The 20,767-nt window shown below is 46.4% G+C and overlaps 1 protein-coding gene across 2 annotated transcripts in view; it reads right to left on the reverse strand.

The window, feature by feature from the left end:
* The window catches only part of SLC22A18 (solute carrier family 22 member 18), a 71,948-nt gene extending 51,787 nt beyond the window's left edge, over nt 1-20,161 (reverse strand). For both annotated transcript variants that reach the window (XM_069066579.1, XM_069066578.1), the window contains exons 1-2: nt 19,921-20,161; nt 6,302-6,434 (exon numbers count right to left, since the gene is read on the reverse strand). In XM_069066579.1, the coding sequence (XP_068922680.1) occupies nt 6,302-6,434; nt 19,921-20,155 (368 nt within the window). In that variant the 5' untranslated portion in view covers nt 20,156-20,161. The remainder of the gene's footprint in view (nt 1-6,301; nt 6,435-19,920) is intronic.
* Nucleotides 20,162-20,767: the final 606 nt, after the last annotated feature.

A 20,767-nucleotide genomic window follows, 5' to 3' on the forward strand; every position in this document is an offset into this window, starting at 1 on the left:
TTCACATTTACCTGTTTATTAAAATTGCTGTCAATGTTCATTAAAATAAGCCCTCCCCTGAAAATAAGCCCTCTGGTGTTTTTCTGGCCAAAAAAAATTTAATAAGACAGTGTCTTATTATCGGGGAAACATGGTAGGACCCTTTGACCTCTAAGGTGACCTAATCCAAGCCCCTCATTGAGAGGGGGAGGAAAGCACCCTTGTTGCTTCATTGATGAAGGGAAACCAAGTTCTGTCTGGACTCAGGGCTGAGGAAATGAGCTGGGAAGCCTCCCAAGCAGAGGCTGGGGCCTGGAGGCCAATGTGGAGTCTCAGCGTTCACACCCTGTGGGCCTTCGGAGGCTGCTAGTCTGACGAGACTCTCCTGGACAACACCCCACACAAGATCCTGCCTTGGCTAGAAAATCTGTAGTGATGGCGAGATGCTTCTTGGGGCGGCCCTTTCCCTTGCTGAGCATTAGAAAGTCCATCATTTTTTCTGTGAGCTGAAATCTTCCTCCTTGTGAAAAAACTGGGAAGAATAGGGGTCATGGCCTATCAGAGCTGAAGGAGCCTTAGGGCTGTTGGTAACATCCTCTCATTTTGTGAATGGGGAAACTGAGGTCCAGAGTTGTTTGTCTTGCAGGATGGTGTCATCAGAGCCAAGACTCAAACCCGAGTCCCGGGGACCCAGCCTGGGAGCCAAGGCCTCCTTTCGCCCCACCTGGAGTTAGCTCAAGGCTCAAGGTCTCACCAGTAGTTCAGGTAGCTTCACTCTCCCAGGTTGGGATTTGCCTCCTCCTTCCCCCTTGCTCCTCTCCCCGCCCCAAACTCCAGCAACAAAGAGTGCCATCGATTCTGAGCCTGTGCCTGCTGCCTGCCAGGGGAGAAGTCAGGAAGGGGAGAGTCTCCGCCTTCACTCGGGGTTATTAATAGCTCTGACAATATGACTGGGGATGGGGCACAGTCCTGAGCTGTTAATCTGGAGGTGCTGACAATTTACAGCCAGTGCTGTCCTCTAGGGGCAAGAATTCGGTGGTTGTCCTGGGAACTGACCATCACTGATCCATCCATCCCTGACCACTCACCCATCCGTCCATCTATCCGTCCACCCAACCATCCTGGAGAGCACTTTGGAACTATACCCAAAAGGCTACATAACTATGCACACCCTTGGACTCAGCAATACCCCTGCCAGGTCTGTGTCCCAAAGAGATTTAAAGAGGCGGAAAGGACCTATTTGTATGAAAAGAGTTATGGAAGCTCTTTTTGTGGCAGCAAAGAATTGGGAATTTAGGGGATGCCCATCAATAGGAGAATGATTGTAATGGAATATCATTGTGCTACAAGAAATGGCAAGTAGGATGATTTCAGAAAAACCTGGAAAGACTGACATGAACTGATACAAAGTGAAGAGAGCAGAACCAGGAGAACATTGTATACAGTAATAGCAACATTGTATGGTGATCTGTAATAGAGAGATCTGCAAATGACAGCTATTCTCAGCAATACCACAATCTAAGACAATTATATCCATCATTCATTTACCCATCCATCCATCCTTTATCTATCCATTCATCTCTTATCTATCCTTTATCTATCTATCTATCCATCTATCCACCCACCCATCCATCCATCCATCCACCCATCCATCCATCCATCCATCCATCCATCCATCCATCCATCCATCCATCCATCCATCCATCTATTGCTCACCATGTTGTTATTGTTTGGTCCTTTTGGTCATGTCTGACTCTCCATGACCCCATTTGGGGTTTTCTTGGCAGACACTGGAGTGCTTTGCCATTTCCTTCTCAAGCTCATTTTACAGATGAGGAAACTGAGGCAAACAGGGGTAAGTGACTTGCTAGTCTGAGGCCAGAGTTGAACTCAGAAAGATGAGTCTTTCTGACTCCACGCCCAGCACTCTCTGCACTGCTCTAGCTGCCCTAGAGTGTTCATCCAGACTTTTGTTTATCCATCTATCATTTATCAATTTCTCACCCATCAATTGAGTATCCATTTATGCACCCATTATTCATTTACTTGTCCGTACATTTACTCCCTTATACATATCCATCTTTCCACCATCCATCTATCCCTGATCATGTCTGTCTACCTACCTACCTATCCATCACATAAGAGCTCCAGCTCACCCAGCACGGAAGGCTTACAAAGCGTTCTGTTGAACATTTCCTTAGATTCCCTAAGCGTCACTGGGTGCAAGATGGTGCTGGACGTGGAGGCGTTGGGGAGAACAGACACAATAGCTTGTCCCAGGACCATCTCTACTGGAATTCTACCCAGCAAGAGGAGAAGTACAAGTGCCACAATTATTCTTCAGTGATGATGAGGAGGACAAGGTTAGCCAACAAATCCCCGCGCTCCGATTACAGACCCCAAACCGTTTCTGAGAAATCAACCAAAATCTTTGCAGGAACCAGACCCGATCACGGGTTAAGCGGTCGCCCACGATCTCCAGCCATAGCGTCACTCCAGTGGGATCTAAGAAAGGACTAAGGTCCATGTGAATCCCATCACGTGCTGACGGAGAACCGCTGAACGACAGCTGAGGCAGGAGGATTTGTCTACAGACACAGGAAGGCTATCATCACCAGAAATTACAGAAAGGTCCTGCGCCTAAGGAGTCTGCACCTGGTGACCAACTGAGGTATTGCAAAGAAATCATAGACATTGGACAACACAGCACTGCAGGGTGCAAATATTTAGCACCCACTGAGTACCTAGAAAGACATGATCAAGTGGCCAGAATTTGACATCAGCTTTGTCTGATGCCCTCATCCACAGATGAGGAAGACGAAGAAGGGGACTGACAAGGACACCAGTGATAAGGGCCAGGCACTAACTCACACCTCACAAGGCACGTCCCCGCCCCAACAGCTTTTGGGAAGGCACCAGTGTGAAGATCTGCATCTCCACAGTCTGGATGGGAAATCTGAGGATCAGAGAGGGGGAATGCTTTGCCCACAGTCGCGCAGTGGGTCAGCGCCCCTGCCCAGCGCAATTACCCTTCCCAATACCGCCAGGGATATTCCCACTGAAACTGATGTTCCCACCATCATGTGACCATGCCAGGACCCCTGGAACCATTTCACCCAGAGCCCTAACTGAAACTGAGGCCTCCAGAGGTTGTGATTTGGCCAAGGTCACACAGTGACAGAGACAGGATTTGAATCCAGGTTCTTTATATATGTGACTGAATTTGGTCTTCATCAAAAGGGTATGAGTCAGGAAGTGCAGGCCGGCTTGTCTCCTTCTTACAAAGGAGAAAACAGGCTTGTGGAGCCCCAGCCTCACAGTATTGGATAGAGCCAGGACTAGGTCAGCTAGGAGGTGCCATAAGGCCTGGGCCAAGCAACATAGGGGAGGGTCTAGTGCCATCTGGTGGGCAGCCTATGGAACGCCTCCTCTGACATTTCTCTTCACTGGACTCCATCAGACTTTGGGAGTCAAAGAATATTTAGTCTTTTCTCAATATACCCCAGGCCAGATTCTACCCTTTTGTAACTTGTGGCTGAAAAATTCAAGCCATAATTAGGTGATTTGCCTCCTCCCCAAGTGAGACTGGTCCTGGGTTAGCCTTTCCAGCTTAGGAGGAACTGCCAGAGCCTGAGTGCCTGTCAGGAAGCCTCCAAGAGGCAGGGACCCTTCTTCTCTCCCCTCACCTGGGGGAGGCCCTGAAGGGTTCAGGGTCAGAGGAAACACCTACCACCACAACAATATGATTACAATTTACTAAGCACTTTCTTGTTTTAACATTCATTGTGGGTAAGATTTTGAACTCCAGGTTTTTGTCTGTCCTCCAAGATGGCAGACACTCTGAGGCAAAGCACTTTCACACACAGCCTTTCATCCAAGGCTCACAAAAGATCCAAGACATGCAGAGAACCATCTTGCAGGTCTTATCCCCATTTTAAATGGGAGGAAACTGAAGTGCAGACAAGGGAGGTGATTTTATTCATGGCCGCACCCCTTGTGTCTCTGCTGCAATTTACTGTTTTCTCAAACTCCCCTCTGAGGTCTGGGTATAACATTATCCTGATTTGACGGATGGAGAGACTTTGGCGCAGGTGGGCCTTGAAGCCAGGCTTTTCCTTTCACCCACCTGCCTTTATAGGAGTCTGCCGGGTCACTCCTGGGGAGAGAACTTTCTAGAGAGTATCAGAATTCATTCTGGAGCTGAGACAAAGCCCCTCACAATTGGTCACCAGCCTAATTTCCAGGCTTAATGCCTATTACTTTTACTCCATGGAGTCTAAGGCAGCCTGGTCTCCAAACTGTGCCTGAACTTGGCCTTCAGGCCACTGTCTGAGCCCTTGCATGGGCTGTGCCTCCTGCTTGAAATGCCCTCCCTTCTGATCTCTTAAAATGCCTGACTCCTTCTGATTCAGCTCAGCCACTGTCTCCATAGGAGACTTCTCCCAATGCTACAATTGCTGGGACTCTCTGCCTCCTTCTTCACTTCTCAAGAAGATACTTATTGGTGCTCAAGCTTTGTCCTTCCTGAAGAATGCAGGCTCTGCCCACTTTCGCCTCCCAATCCCCAGCATGGGGTGAGTGTGAGCACAGACACTTGCTTTTTGGTCAGGACTTGCAGGTGTCTTGGTGTAGGGAGCTGTGGTGAGGACATCGCCTTTGACAATACAAATACTCAGAGTCTGGAGGGTCTTATGTCTTTCTGTCCCCAGCACCGAGGACAGTGGCTGGCCCCACTAAGCTTTGACAAACACCTGCTGACTGATTGAGGAAGGAGTGAAATGGTTTGCCTAGATAAATTGCACCTGAGCCCAGGTCTTTCTGGCATAGATGTCTTTGACATACTTGTGGGGCTGGAGGGAGCACTGACATCAAGGAAGAGGAAAAGCCTGTGATATTTTTGGTAGAGAAGGAAACACTTTGAGGAAAATAAGTCTCTGCCCTGCTTGTTCTGAGGGGCTTTTGGCAACCTCCCTCTGGGTACAAGGCCAGCCTGCAGAAACACTGGGTGCTGACCAGAGGCTTGGCAGTGTTCAGGGCTGGGAAGCCTGGACAGGGCATGGGCACGAAGGGGGCGGGGGTGGGGCTGGGGACAGCTTCCTCTGGAGTCATGTGCATCCTCTGGCTTTGGGACTTCCTTTGCAGGCGGGGCCCAGGCTTAGAGCTCCCTGTTGTCTCATCTGGCCTGGCTGACTTGTGACAACTGGGGAGAGTCTCGTGGCCCCTTGGCTGTCTGCAGCCCCTCAGAGTCCTCCCTGCATGATGGGGACAGTGCCAGCCAGGCCCCTGGCTCTGTCCCCTGGCCTGGCCTGGTCTGGCAGCCAGGCTGACCTGCCACCTGCATGCTTCTTGGGCCAGCCCAGGGGCCGGGCCAGGGTGGGTCACATACATGGTGGGTGGAAAGTTCAGCCCATTCGCTCTTCAAGCTTCCCTTTGCAGGGGTGGCCGACTTCTCCCTCTGTTGGTCAAGTGTGTCACTGCAGGCTATCTGATACCCTCCACCTCTCCCTCGGGCACCCATCCCTCCTTTCACAAACGCCCATGCACAGCGGAGAGCAGCCCAAACCCTGAAGGGAGTCCGACTCCTAAGTCCATAGGTGGGTAAACTGAGGCCCAGAGAAGAGAGCATGGCTGTCCAAGGCCGCCCAGGGAGCAAGGGCTCTGAGTCCCCCATTATTCCTGCTTGTCCAGAGTTTACAAAAACCTCATTCCCTGGGCACAGGAAGCCTACGAAAGGGGCAGAAGCAGGGAAACTGAGGCCCAGAGAGGTAAGAGGCTGAGAGGCTGGAGTGAGGCAGAACTTCCCCAGGCTCTATCCCCTTCCATGATGCCCTCTGCCCCCCCCCCCCCAGATCCGGTCCAGTAATAAGCTAAGCGCCTCCTGCTGAGGCCCCCGGAGTCCCCCAAGGGTCCTCATTAAGTCCCCGAATACATCGGCCAAAGTCGATGACCATTAGTGACCGTCACACAAAGGTCTTAGTCACTATATCCATCATGTCACTCACGCTCCCACTCCACAGCCCTGTCAGGCATTATGGGCATCACCCTCACTTACAGATTGGGAAACTGAGGCACAAAGAAACATGCCCAGCCTATTATCATATGAGGGCCTTATTGACTCCAGGGCCAGCACCCTGCCTAAATTTGCCACTCCTCCTCTGGCAAAGCCAGGCACACCTGCTGTGTGTCCCTGCCAGCGTGCCGGCACAAACCATGTGCCCGCCCCCCTTTGCTCATGGCTCTGGCCTAGCTTCATCCTCCAGGAGCCCAGCAGAGCCAACCCTCTCCAAGATTTTACTTGCTCATCACAAGACCAGTCACTCACCCAAACTTGGTGTTCAGTGTCCCTCCAAGCAAGGAGCCCAAGATAATTCCTATTCCAAAACACAGGCCCAGCTTCCCCAGGGCTCCAGGGCGATCTGCTGGGGAAGTCACATCTGTGATGACCATCTGGGCCCCTGGGCAAAAGGGAGACCAGGGTGAGGACCCCAGCATGTCTGGGCAGAGTTGTTCTTCCCATGCCTGTCAGCCCACACCCTCCTGGTCCCCAAGCCCAGGACATCCTCCAGCCACTGAGACTTCTCAACCCCTCCTGTTTCCTTCCATTCCCACAACCACTCCCCAAGGACCTTCTTTCCTGGATCTGGGGCTTACGCTGGGATGACCTTGCACAAATCACTTAGCCTTCCTGGGCCTCAGTCTTCTTCTCTATAAAGTGGGAGAGTAGGGCTTTATGGCTTCCGAAGCCCCTTCCAGCTTCAGCCCCTCTGATCAGACCTCGCCTTTCTGCCAGACTCTCTGCTCTGTCCCCCTTGAATAAAGCATCACATTCATCTTTCAAATGCCCAGCTCTGGCTACATGCCTGCCATCCCCTGAATGTCTTCAGGGGCTCTCCTCTTGATTAAAGGACACAGTTCAAATTTTGTCTGGCTTTCAAGGCGTTCACAGTCTGACTCTGACCTACTTCTCCAGCTTTGTTGTCTGTTCCTTGCTAGGCCCTAGGGTCATAGGCCCAAGAGCTATGGAGCCCTGGCCGTGTAGGCTAGCTGTAAAGCATCAGGAATCGGGAAGGGTTCACAGCCCAACCCAGCCCCTCACTAGCTGGGGGATCCTTGGCCAGGCCCTTCATTCTTGGGGTCTCAGTTTCCTTACTGGCAAATTGAGAAACATAGCCTGGACGGTGTCTATGTGCCCTCTATGTGTCTCTATGACCTGGATTGGAAGGGCAGCTCCGCCCCTCACTCACTGAGTGTGGCCACCTTCTGGACATCAGTTTCCCCCCCGAGATGCTGTGTAAAGCAAGATGCTTTAATTGTTAGTGTGTCTGAAAAAGCCAATACACTGTGTGACTTACACTTTTAAAGCAGCCATGCATGCGGGCATGGGATCAGGGGATTCACAGTCATGTAGAATGTTGACTTTGGAACCTTTCTCACATAGTTTGAAAACCTTCAGGTTATTTTTCTCTGATTTTTGCCAGAATCAGTGTGTGTGTGTGTGTGTGTGTGTGTGTGTGCACATGTGTGTGCTCGTGTTTGTGCACTCACATGTGTGTGCACACATGTGTAATCTGTGAATAGGAAAAGCTGAATATGAAGCGGATACATGCTTTGGAAATGTCTTTGGAGTTAACTAAAATTATGCTCACTTTTTAAAAATGCCATTTGGATTTCTGTTGCTTTCAGTTCCGAATCATTTAAGCTGCTCTGATTAGAGTAAATAGACTAAATGTTTCTTTTGGCTTTTTAGTTCATGTAATTTCACACGTGTTCTAAATTCTTTCTTATCACTTATGCTTTGGGCAGGGCTTTTGTCCAGGGCTTGAGACATGCTTACCGCTAGGGCTGCCCTTGTGTTCTCCATCCCCCCAACGGCTGCTCTGAAGTGGGTTCCTATAGGCTGTTGCTGGCACAAACCCAGGGGGCAAGGACTGAGCGGCGGGATGCACTCACACGCCATGACTGTCAGTCTGCTTTGTATCCACTGGGCTGGAGCCAGGAGCGATTCTGTGTCCCCGGCTCCCATATGACAAACCTGGGAGAGACCTCACCAAACAGTCTGGGGAATCAGTTCTCCTGCAATGTCGCCTCCCGGGCACGATATAAATCGCAGCATTTGCCCAACCCGGGGCTGCTGATGTGAGCACTGAACGTGCACTTTTCCTGCTTTAAAAGGGCAGTGTGCACTGACTGGAGGCTTTTTCTATGGGGTTGTGTCATACGCAGTGGAAAACCTGTTATGATCATTGCTTTGCTTGGTTCTTTAACCTAGGAATGTCCCGCAATATTCTAATTCTGTGACCTTAAGCATTCCGCTCCAATAACCACTTAGGCCAATCCCCCTTCTCTTATAGAGGAAACTGAAGCCCCAGAGGAGAAGGGACTTGTCCGAAAGAGATGAGCAGGAAGCTGTAGAGCCCAGATTCTAGAACCCCACGCTCTGGGATTCAAAACCCAGGGTCTTCTCCCTGGAGATCCTGCACACTGCATTGTGTGCACGTTGGCACAGCAAGCCCATTCCTGGGTCCCTGACTTTGGCACCCATTGTTCCCATTGCCTGGACTGCCTGCCCTTGCTCTGTGCTCATAGAAACTGGCAGGGCCCAGCTCTATCTCCGTGCTCGGGACTGAGCTGCCGAGCATTCAAACCCTGCTTGCGAGAGCGCCGCACCATGGGCCAGCCACATTGTTTGAATGCCAAAAAAACTATTTTATGGAGAACTCACATGCGGCAAGCGCGCACCTGGGGATCAGAGGAAGCCATTCAAGGACATTCCCAAGGTCTCTCTCAAGAGCTTTGGAATTGATTGGCATGGCAGACACTGGCCCAGGACCACTCACCATGGCGAGCCCACATCAGAGAAGGGGCTGTGCTCTGGGAGCAAAGCAGAATTCAGACAGCTCAAAGGAGAGGCAGGAGGTGCAGATTTGGAGAATCCAGCCTGAATGCTCACACAGATTATTTGTGCCCAGCCTGGGGCAGAGCCCTCTGAGCTTGTATGGGTCTGATCAGGCACAGTGTGGCACACTGAAACTCGATATTAGCATGGGGATGTCATTTTGGTCCTCTTGGAGAATGAAGGACAACCAGCCAGAATTCACTTGTGAATCCATCTAGCTCTGCAGATTTTTCCTTAGGAATTCATTAATGGCTTGTTCAATTGTTTTTTCTAAGGTAGAGTTATTTAAGTATTTTATTTCCTCTTCTATTAATCTTTGTAAATATTCATCCATTTCACTTAGATTGTCAGATCTATTGTCATGTAAATAGTGCATAAATATTGCTTTAATTTTCTCTTCATTGGTGGCAAATTCACCCTTTTCATTTTTGATACTGGTAATATGCTTTCCTTCTTTATTTTTTTAAAATGAAATTAACCAATGACATATATTTTATTGATTTTTTTTCACAAAACTAGATCTTAGTTTTATTTATTAGTTCAATGGTTTTCTTACTTTCAATTTTATGAATCTCTTTTGATTTTCAGGATTTCCAGCTTGGTGGTTGTGATAGTAATGGCATTTAAAGATTCCCCCTGTATTGGCTTGGTTTTCAAATTGATTGTGTTAAAACCCAGAGTTTGTTAATCCCACCTGTGGGATGGACTTGTTGATGTGAAAAGAAAGTCCTGAACTGGGAGGAGCTGGTGACGTAGATTTGGAGAGACAAGAGAGAGGCAGAAGAACTTTTTTTTGGAAGCAGCATCTCGTGGAGAGAGAGAGACTAAGAGAATTGCTGGTGGCTGCTTTGAATTGCCCTGGACTTTTGAGACCTGCCCCCTGAGCTGCCAAGGACTGAGGAGACATGGCTGTTTTGCTGGTACTTTGTCTGTCTGTTTTGATGTTATTTTGCCAGATTTGTCCACTGGTGAAAGACAGTCCTGTTGTTGAAGAAGTCCTGGAACCTGGCTTTTGGCTAAGAAGCCCTGAGACTGTCCTGCAGACAGAGAGTGAATACTGTCCACTGGTGAAGGACAGTGCTGTTGTTGCAGGGGTCTGGGAACCTTTCTGTTGGTTCAGAAGCCCTGAAGAAGGATTTTCTTGTTGTATGTTTACAGAAATCCTGGGATAGGGTTTTGCTAACGTTTTCAGGGGTTCTAGGACTGTTCTACAGACAGAGGATGAATTAATGAAGGGACTGGCAATGTATCTTGTGGCCTTGCTAAGCCTTGTCTCCCCAGGAACTAAGATTGCTGAGAACTTGCCTCCTGTCAAGATGAAGAAAAGACCTCCATTTGGGTATTAAGTGCTGTGCTTAAACTTGATGTAACTCTGGGGTAGATTCAATTGTGATCCAGGGGTGAGGTAGTCCTTGGAGATTATTTAAGCACGCTTAGTAAATGCTGTGTTTTGAATGATGTCATGTTTTGATCTTCTCTGTTCTTGGTTGGTCACTGAATAAAATGGAGAGCCCCTATGCTGGTATTTTGAACCTGGGAAGTTGTTTTTCCTTGGCAATTACATTACAGTGTTTAATTGGGAATTTTTAATTTGTTCTTTTTCTAGCTTTTTAAGTTGCACACCCAATTCATTGATTTGGTCTTTCTCTATTTTGTTGATGTAAGAGAGTTTAGAGATAAATTTTTTCCTGTAAGTATTGCTTTGGGTACATCCCATTAGTTTTGGTGTATCATCTCATTGTTGTCATTCTCTTTAATTAAATTATTGATTGTTTTTAGGATTTGTCCCTTGACTCACTCATTCTTTAGGATCTGATTATTTAGTTTCCAATTAATTTTTAATCTATCTTTCCATGGCTCTTTATTGAATATTTTTTTGCATTATGATATGGAAATGATGCATTTAATATTTTTGCTTTTCTGCATTTGATTCTGAAGTTTTTATGCCCTAACGCATGGTCAGTTTTTGTATAGGTGCCATGTGCTGTTGAGAAAAAGGTATATTTCTTTCTATACCCATTCAATTTTCCCCATATGTCTATCATATCTAACTTTTCTAAAATTCTATTCATCTCTTTAACTTCTTTCTTGTTTATATTGTAGTTAGATTTAACTAGTTTTGAGAGGGAAAAGTTGAGGTCCTCCACTCATATCATTTTACTGTCTGTTTCCTCTTGTAACCTAATGTGATAGTAATGGCAATTAAAGATTCCCCTGTATTGGCTTGGTTTTCAAACTGATTGTGTTAAAACCCAGAGCTTGTTAATCTCACCTGTGGGATGGACTTGTTGATGTGAAAAGAGAGTCCTGAACTGGGAGGAGCTGGTGACGTAGATTTTGGAGAGACAAGAGAGAGGCAGAAGAACTTTTTGGAAGCAGCACCCATGTGGAGGCAGAGAGAGAGACTGAGAAGGATTGCTGGGGGACACTTTGAATCGCCCTGGACTTTTGAGACCTGCCCCCGGAGCTGCCAAGGACCGAGGAGACATGGCTGTTTTGCTGGTACTTTGTCTGTCTGTTTTGATGTTGTTTTGCCAGGTTTGTCCACTGGTGAAAGACAGTCCTTTTGTTGAAGAAGTCCTGGAACCTGGCTGTTGGCTAAGAGCTCCTGAGACTGTCCTGCAGACAGAGAGTGAATACTGTCCACTGGTGAAGGACAGTGCTGTTGTTGCAGGGGTCTGGGAGCCTTTCTGTTGGTTCAGAAGCCCTGAAGAAGGATTTTCTTGTTGTATGTTTACAGAAATCCTGGGAGAGGGTTTTGCTAATGTTTTCAGGGGTTCTGGGACTGTTCTACAGACAGGATGAATTAATGAAGGGACTGGCAATGTATCTTGTGGCCTTGCTAAGTCTTGTCTCCCCAGGAACTAAGATTGCTGAGAACTTGCCTCGTGTCAAGATGAAGAAAAGACCTCCATTTGGGTATTAAGTGCTATGCTTAAACTTGATGTAATTCTGGGGTAGATTCAATTGTGATCCAGGGGTGGGGAACTTTTGACCTTTTTGTGCTCTGTGATTGAACAAATGAATGTACTTTACTTAGATTGGAAACTAATCTCCATTTGAGAAGAGGGGCTTTGTGGTGGACTAAATGAAGGTACAGCCTAGGGGTGGAGTAGTATTTAGAACAGGGACTTTGTAATTGATTGAATGATTGGAAGGTCCTGGGGTGGGGTAGTCCTTGGAGATTATTTAATCACATTTAGTAAATGCTGTATTTGGAATGATGTCATGTTTTGATCTTCTCTGTTCTTGGTTGGTCACTGAATAAAACAGAGAGCACCTATGCTGGTATTCTGAACCTTGGGAAGTTGCCTTTCCTTGGCATTACATTACACTTAATTAACTTCTTTAAAAATGTGGATGCTATAACATTTGGTGCATATATGTTTAGTATTGATTCATTGTCTTTGATACCTTTTAGCAAGATGTAGTCCCCCCCCCATCTCTTTTAATTAGATCTATTTTTGCTTTTGCTTTGTATAAGATCATGATTGCTAACCCCTTTCTTTTTTTCAAATTTTGGCTGCAGCATTATAGATTCTGCACCAGACCTTACTCTACTCTGTGAATTTTACTCTGCTTCTTATGTGTTTCTTGGAAACAACATATTGTAGTATTCTGATTTTTAGTCCACTCCGCTTTCTGCATCCATTTCACAGGTTCAATTCATCCTATTCACACTCACAATTGTGATGACTGCTCATCTCCATCCACCCTATTTTTCCACTGTTTCTCACCCTCTTTCTCTCTCTTTTCACCATGTTCCTCATCACCAGCACTTTGCTCCTGATCACCACCTCCCCCAATCTGCTCTCCCTTCTATCAGTCCTCCTGCCCTTCTTCCCTATAGGGTAAGAGAGATTTCTATATCCCACTGAGAGTGTATGCTATTCCTTCTTCAGTTTTTTTTTTGAGGGGGGAAGGCAAGGCAGTTGGGGTTAAGTGACTCGCCCAAGGTTTCAACTCAGATTCAAGGCCAGATTTCAACTCAGGTCCTCCTGACTCCAAGGCCGGTGCTGTGATTCCTTCTTTGGGTCAATACTGTCCCTTTTCCCCATTTTCCCCTTCATTGTAATAGGTCTTTTGTGCCTCTTTGTATGAGGTAAGTTACCTTTTTCTAACTCTCCCTTCCCTCTTCTCCCAATGCAATCCTCTTTCTCACCCCTTAATTTTTGGGGGAGGTATCATTCCATCAAAGAAAACTTATGCCTGCAATCTCTATGTATATATACTCCTTCTAACTGCCCTAATAGTGATACAATTCTTAAGAGTTACAAGTATCATTTTCCCATGTAGGAATGTAAACAGTTTAACCTTTTTGAACCCCTGATGTTTTCTTTTTCCTGTGTTATCTTTTTATGCTTCTCTTCAGTCTTGTATTTGAAAATCAACATTCTACTCAGCTCAGGTCTTTTCATCAGGAATGCTTAAAACTCCTCTATTTCATTAAATATTTATTTTTCCCCCTAAAATATTATGCTTGATTTTGCTGGATAAGTGATTCTTGGTTAGAATCCCTTGCCTTCTAGAATATCATATTCCAAGTCCTCTGACCCTTTAATGTAGAAGCTGCTAAATCCTTTGCAATCATGACTGTGGCTCCATGATATTTGAATTGTTTCTTTCTGGCAGCTTGAAGTATTTTTTACTTGACCTGGGAGTTCTGGAATTTGGCTCTAATATTCCTGGGAATTTTCATTTTGGGATCCCTTTCAGGAGGTGATTGGTAGATTTCTTTCAATTTTTATTTTACTCTCTGAAACTAACATATCAAGGCAGTTTTCCTTGATAATTTCTTGAAATATTATGTTTAGGGTCTTTTTTTAAATCATGGTTTTCACATAGGCCAATAAATCCTGACATAGTCCAGTAATTCTTAATTATCTTTCCTGGATCTATTTTCTATGTCAGTTGTTTTTCCAATGAGATATTTCACATTTTCTTCTATTTTTTCATACTTTTGATTTTGTTTGGTTGATTCTTGATGTCTCATGTAATTGTTAGCTTCCACTGGCCCAATTCTGATTTTAAAGGAATTATTTTTCTTTAGTGAGCTTTTGTACTTCCTTTTCCATTTGACCAAATCTATTTTTAAGGGGTTGTTTTCTTCAGCCAATTTTTGTACATCTTTTTCCATTTTTTTGTGGCTCCTTAAACTGTCAAATCTTTTTTTCCGTGATTCTCTTGCATTACTATAATTTCTTCTACCAATTTTTCTTCTGCCTCTCTTAATTTGATTTTAAAAATCCTTTTGGAACTCTTCCAGGAAGACTTTTGGGGCCTGTGAGAAAAATGCACGTTTTCCTTTGAGGCTTTTCATGTGGGCATGTTGATAATGCTTGCCTTTTCCTAATTTGTGTTTTAGTCTTCCCTATCACCATAGTAACTTTCTATGGCCAGGTTATTTTGTTTGTTTTGTTTTTGCTCATTTTCCCAGCTAAATTTTGTGACTTTTGAAGTTGACCTCTGCTCCTCAGGTGAAGAGGACACTGTCCCAAGGTTCTTGCACCAGAGGCCAGGGTCCTGGCCATTGTCCTGTTGCACTGACCATTCATCTGCTACACTGGAGCCACAGAGTCTGGCCACTGGCATGCTGTTCCTGGGGTCTTGAAGCCTCACAATTGGCTTGATATGCTGCTGGTCTGTTTCACTGGTGCCACAGGACCTCAGGCACTGACCTATGCTGGACCACAGGGTCTCACTCCTGGCTTGCTCAGACACTGCCTGCACTGGACCGTGTGCCCCTTTTACCAAGTTGGACCTTTCCTGCTGACCTTCTAAATAGTCTTGGGTTGAAAATTTTTTCATACCATCTTTTTCCTGGTTCTGTTACTCCAGAATTCATTTTGAAGTGTTATTTTATAGTTGTTTGGAAGTGAATTTGGGAGAGAATGTTTCTCCTCTGTCTTTATCAGATGATAAGCTCTCTGAAGTCATTGCCTAGAAGAAAGCCTGGGCGTGTATCTCCTGTCTCTCCTACAGCCCTAGGTCCCCAAGGCCAGAGCCTGGGTCTGCTTTTCCTCTGTCTTCCCTAGTGTGTAAGCTCTTTGAGGTAAGAGCCTGGGGCTGCTTCTCCTATCTCCCCAGATTGGAAACTCCATTAGGGTAGAGTCTAGGTATGCCCCCCCCCTTTGTCTCCTCTGCAGTCTAGCCAGGACAGAGTTGGACACAATAAATTTTTGTTGACTTATTTTCTACCTTAGGATTATAGATTTAGGGTTACAAAGTCAATCCTATCATTCCATATCTCCCTATGTTTCTCTCTGAAATCTCTTTTTAGTCCCTACTTTAGCCCTTCTACCCTTCAGTGCTCCCTCAGACCTTTATCCCTGTTTTGGCTTCATTATCGTCCCTCCCTGATCTTGAGTATACAAGCAGTTCAATATTAGCATCACTTCTATTCAATTTCTCCACTTTTGTCCTTTCTCTGCTCACACCTCAACAAACTCCAGCCATGTATTTCCTCACCTTCCATCTCCCCTGATCCTATTCACATGTCACTGAACAGAGCTGGAAGAAGTTATGAATTGTGTTTACTGGAGCCACCTACAAATTCATGACATCTTATTTAAACTGGGCTCTCACTGTAGCAAGGCATTCCTTTTGCTCTTCCAAAATTGATTCACTATCTTGCTCTCCTCAACTGTTCCAAACCTCTGCTTTCTGCAAGACTCTCCACACCTCCCACTCACCTCTCCACCCCCCAGGTGAGGTCTTCACTTCATACTTGACTGAGAAAATAGAAACCATTCACCACAAGCTCCCTCTTCTTTCCTTCTTCAAAACCTTGAAATCAACCTGATTTGATACCACCCTTCCTTTTCTCCTCCTTTATTCCATTCTCTAATGAAGAGGTAGCCCTTCTCCTTGACAAAGCAAACGCCTATACTTGCACCCTTGGTCCTATTCCTTCTTATCTTCTCTAACAAATTGACCCTATTATTATTCTCCCCCTCTTCCCTCCCTCCTCCTCCTTTTTGTGTTTCTCTGTCCATTTCTTTCTGTGTTTCTATATGTCTATCTCAGTCTCTATCTCTCTATGTGCATCTCTCTTTCCCTTTCTCTCTGTGTCTGTCTATCTCATTTTAAATTTCTCCCAACATATCTATTGATTTCCTTCTGCTTACAAACACATCCCTGTCTCCCCCATTCTTAAAACCCTCACTTGACCCTATGATCCCTTAAACTATGATCAAGCAGTTCTCCTTCCTTTCTCAGTCAAACTTTTAGGAAAAAAAAACTGTATACACTCCTTGCCCCCACTTTATCTCCTCTCCCCCCTCAATCCTTTGTAACCTGGCCTCTTGAACTAAAACTGCCCTCTACAAAGTTATCAATGATCTTTTAACTGCCAGATGTGATTTTTTTTTCTTGTGTGTGCCATAGTGGGGATTCCTTTCATTTATGGGTTGAATCAGATGGTTCTTTTCTGTTCTTAAATTCTGTGATTCTCTAGTCTTCTGCCTTCTTGATTTCTTTAATTGCATTTGTTAGAGTTGTCTAAGTCTGAAAGGGATACAGTGAGGGTGCTCACCACTATTCTAGTCTTACTGTCTATTTAAGTGTAATGTTCTTTTAGCATCTCTGGTACTCTTCAGCATGATATAGTTTCCCTATTTATCTCCTTTATTCAAGTCTATTTTTGTTGTTGTCTTGTCTGAGATTATGATTGTTTCCTTTCCTTTTTTTTTTTTTAGTTTATCTGAAGCATAAGGGATTTTACTGCAGCTTCTTATTTTAATCTGTGAATCTTCAGGTTTCAAATGTTTTTCTTATAAACAACTACTGTTAGATTCTTCTTTCTAATCCATTCTGCTGTCTCCTTTGGTTTTATGGGTGAGCTAATTCAAGTGAGATTCATGTGATGTTCATTGCATCTTTCCCTCCACCAGTTCACTTACACATTTTCCTTTCTCTGAGCCCCACCTATGCTTTACAGAGAAGAAGAGTGGTGACAGAGGAATATGTATTCTTTGCTTGATTCTATCTATTGTTCTGTTCCTCTCACCTAGCCCACAATCACAGGTTCTCACTCTTTCCTTCTTTCCTGGTATTCTTTTAACTTATTAAAAAATTAATAAGCATTTCTTTTCTATTCCTTCCTCATCACTTAAAAGGAAAAAAAAAGAAAAGAAAAATCCTTGTAGTAGTCAAAGAAAACAAATTCCTAAATTGTTCATGTTCAAAAACACATATATCCAACTGTCCTAAATCCATTCCCTCTCTCTCAGGAGATGGGCAGCATGCTTCATCATGGGTCTTCTGGAATTATGGTGGATAATTGTGATGGCATCCTAATTAAGCTTCCCCAAGCCCCAATATTCTAACTTCATTATACGCCTGGCCCTAGTGAACAGCAGGCCCACTGTATCTACCTAGTCCCCCCACTCCCATGTCCTAACTTCTTCCTATATGCCTCACTGCTCCCTGGAACAACAGATATATCCCTGAACTCTTAGTTCCCACAGAAACAGCAGGTGTGTCCATATGATGGGAAACCAGCTACTGCCTCTATCTGGTCACTGCCCCCAGACCCATTCCCACAGAAACAGGTGTGCTATTGTATTCAATCACAATCACATCATCCAACTAGCCCAAGACAGGACCACAACAGCTAGCCAGTTGGAGGGCAGCACGACCAGAATGTTTAACCATAGGACCCCTCCTCCATTACCTGATCCTTTAACAAACTCCTCCTGCCTTTTTCTATTAATGATGTTCCTCTCTTCTGTGTACATTTCTGTTGTGTCATTGAAGCTTTACCCTGTACGAATCCATCTGGCTTTCTCTAAAGCTGCTGGTTCCTCTGGAACTTAGCCCGCTTCTCGAGAGGCGTCGATCTCAATATGTGCCTATCCTTGGACTAGAGGTGCTCTGACTGAATTCTTTGAGATGGTTCCACCACAACAACAGTTTTGGGTGGGCAGAGCCCCCACCTTAACAGGTTTTGGCATCCCTGGGTTTAACCCGCAGCTATTGCATTGATCAGGATTTCTGGGTCTTTCAGAGCGGTTTTTCTACACGATGTTGGTGTCACGGTATAAATTGTTCTCCTCATCCTGCTCCCTTCCCCATGCATCGAGTCAAACAAATCTTTCTCAGATTCTCTAGAACTCCTTTTAATGCTGACCTGGGCTGGAAAAATCACGCAGTGAGGTTTCTCCATCATGCCTCACCTGGTGCTCTTTCCTGCCTCTCTGCTGTTGGGAAGACCTCAGCTATGTAGTTTCCTCCAGCTCCACAGTCTCTGATAATCTCTCTCCCTTCAGGATTTGACCCTGTTGATCACCCTCTCCTCCTGCATGGTGTCACAACACAGCTCTCTCTTGTTTCTCTGCTCCTCAGCAGACTTTTGAGCTCAGTTTTTTCCATGTCACCCAAACTCTGCATGTCCCCCAAGCTACCCAGAGCTTTCTATCTCTTTCCTCTCTGCATACTCTCTCTGTCTGTCTGTCCCTGTCTCTGTCTCTCCCTCCTTCCCTCCCTCCCTCCCCCCTCTCTCTCCGTCTCTGTTTCTGTCTGTCTCTGTCTGTCTGTCTCTGTCTCTTTGTCTCTGTCTCTCTGTCCCTGTCTCTCTCTCTGTCTCTGTCTCTTTGTCTCTGGCTCTGTCTCTGTCTCTGTCTCTCTCACTCTCTCTCTCCCTTCATCACTTCTCACTGGTTCAATAGTCATTTCTATGCAGATGACTTCTGAGTTAATTTCTCTGGCCCTGGGTTCTCATCTGAGCTTGTGTTCCACATAACTGGGCATTAGACATTTCCAGTTCAATGTCATGTAGTCGTGGCAAAGTCCACATGCCTAAATCAGAGCACACTACTCCGCCCCACGCGCCACCCCCATCTTCCCTTCTTTCAAACTTCCCTATTCCTTTTGAAGGCACCACCAATCTCCAAGTCTTCTAGACTCACAGCCTTCCTCTCACCTTCATTTCTCTTCTCTCCCCCCATATCCATCCGTTGTCAAGGCTTGTCCGTTTTACCCCCTAATATCTGCCCCCTCCTCTGCCCTCCTGCAGCCATTGTCCTAGTTCAGGCCCCCACCTCTCCTGTCTAGACTATGGCAATAGCCTCCTAATCGGTGTCCCTGACTCCAGTCTCTCCTTTCTCCCATCCAGCCTCCACACAGGGCCCAAAGTGATATTCCTAGATTACCCCATTGCTTGCCTTTGGGATAAAATATGAACTCCTCTCTTTGACCCTGAAACCCCTCACCCTCGACCAGGCTGTCCCCCTTGACCAGGCTGTCCCCCATGTAGAGAATATACATTGTCCTTATCTCCCTACCTGCAAGTCTGAGTCTCCTTTAAAGCTCAGCTCAAACCCTACCTCCAGTGTGTGGCTTTTAAGGGTCCCTTCACCCCAATTTCTTCCCCCCAAAAGCTCCTATTTTGACCAGGTATACATTCTATATTTACTTATATAACATACCTTTGGCCATGCCCATAGTGCCACCTGCCTGCTGGTCCAGCAGACTCCCCAGAATTCTGTGGGTTCATCCCAGGCCCCTGGGTCCTCCCCACCCAGCAGGCAGGGCATGGCCAAGGGCAGGTCAGACTTCTGGGCACACCCTCTGCTTCCCCAGCCAATATTGTGACCTCTTGGAGGGCAGGCCTCTTTCCCCTTTGACTCTGTACCCCCAACACCCAGCACAGGGCCTGACTCCCAGAAGGGGCTTTGCTGAAGCGGGCTGTTCGACTGGCTGACAGATTAGGCTGTGAAGTCAAATGCTCTTGTATTCTATAGGAAGGAACTGGAGCCAAAAGGAGAAAGTCATTGTGTTTTTGGTCACCCAGGGAGCACATGACAGAATGGAATTTGAGTGTAAGTCTTCTGAGCCTGGTGTGTGTGCTTCCCCTAGCTGGCCAGGAGAATAGGGAGCTGGGATAGACCAAGGAAGGAGCTGCCCCTTACAAGGCCTTCTTTCCAAACCCTTCGCTGTCCCTCTCCTGTTTCCCCCTTCCCCTGCCTCCCCTGTTCCCAAGACTCAGGGGTCTGATATTCTCTCTCTCCACGCCCCATCCCAGGACATTTGGGGAGCCCCAGTACCTGGGAGCACATGCATGAACAGAGCTGGGATCCGGGACACGACCAGCAGAGGCACATTTGTGGCAAGGGAGAGAAGCAAATAGAACCCAGAAGCGGCCAAGAAGGAGAGGGTCAGGGCTGCCCGGGCCCCCCACTGGTCAGCAAACCTGGGGGAAGATACAGACACAAGGCTGCCCTGCTCAGCTCTATCAAGTAGGCCCCCAGGGGACCCCTCTGCCCTCACACCAACTCCCATGAGGCTTGCCTGGCTCTGTTAGGGAAAGCCCCTCATACTGATTTCAGGCCTTCTGCTTTGGGCCATGGGACCATGGACTGAGAGGACTAAGGAACCTTAGGAATCACCTAGTCCAACCCTGTTATTTAACTAAGACCTAAAGTAGTAAAGTGACCTCTCCAAGGTCCCACATCTAGTGAGCATCAGAGCTGGGATATGTGTCAGGCCTTATGTTGATCAGAGCAGAGTATCTGGGAGTGGGGAGGGAGGAAAGTGGGTCCTGAGAAGGCAGGAGGTATGTGATAGTAATGGCAATTAAAGATTCCCCTGTATTGGCTTGGTTTTCAAATTGATTGTGTTAAAACCCAGAGCTTGTTAATCCCACCTGTGGGATGGGCTTGTTGATGTGAAAAGAAAGTCCTGAACTGGGAGGAGCTGGTGATGTAGATTTGGAGAGACAAGAGAGAGGCGGAAGATCTTTTTTGGAAGCAGCACCTCGTGGAGAGAGAGAGACTAAGAGGATTGCTGGTGGCCGCTTTGAATTGCCCTGGACTTTTGAGACCTGCCCCCTGAGCTGCCAAGGACTGAGGAGACATGGCTGTTTTGCTGGTACTTTGTCTGTCTGTTTTGATG

This window comes from Petaurus breviceps, unplaced genomic scaffold (assembly GCF_028583685.1).
Source record: "Petaurus breviceps papuanus isolate PSGF00001 unplaced genomic scaffold, PetGlider_PUasm1.0 90721, whole genome shotgun sequence".
Classification (NCBI taxonomy): domain Eukaryota; kingdom Metazoa; phylum Chordata; class Mammalia; order Diprotodontia; family Petauridae; genus Petaurus; species Petaurus breviceps.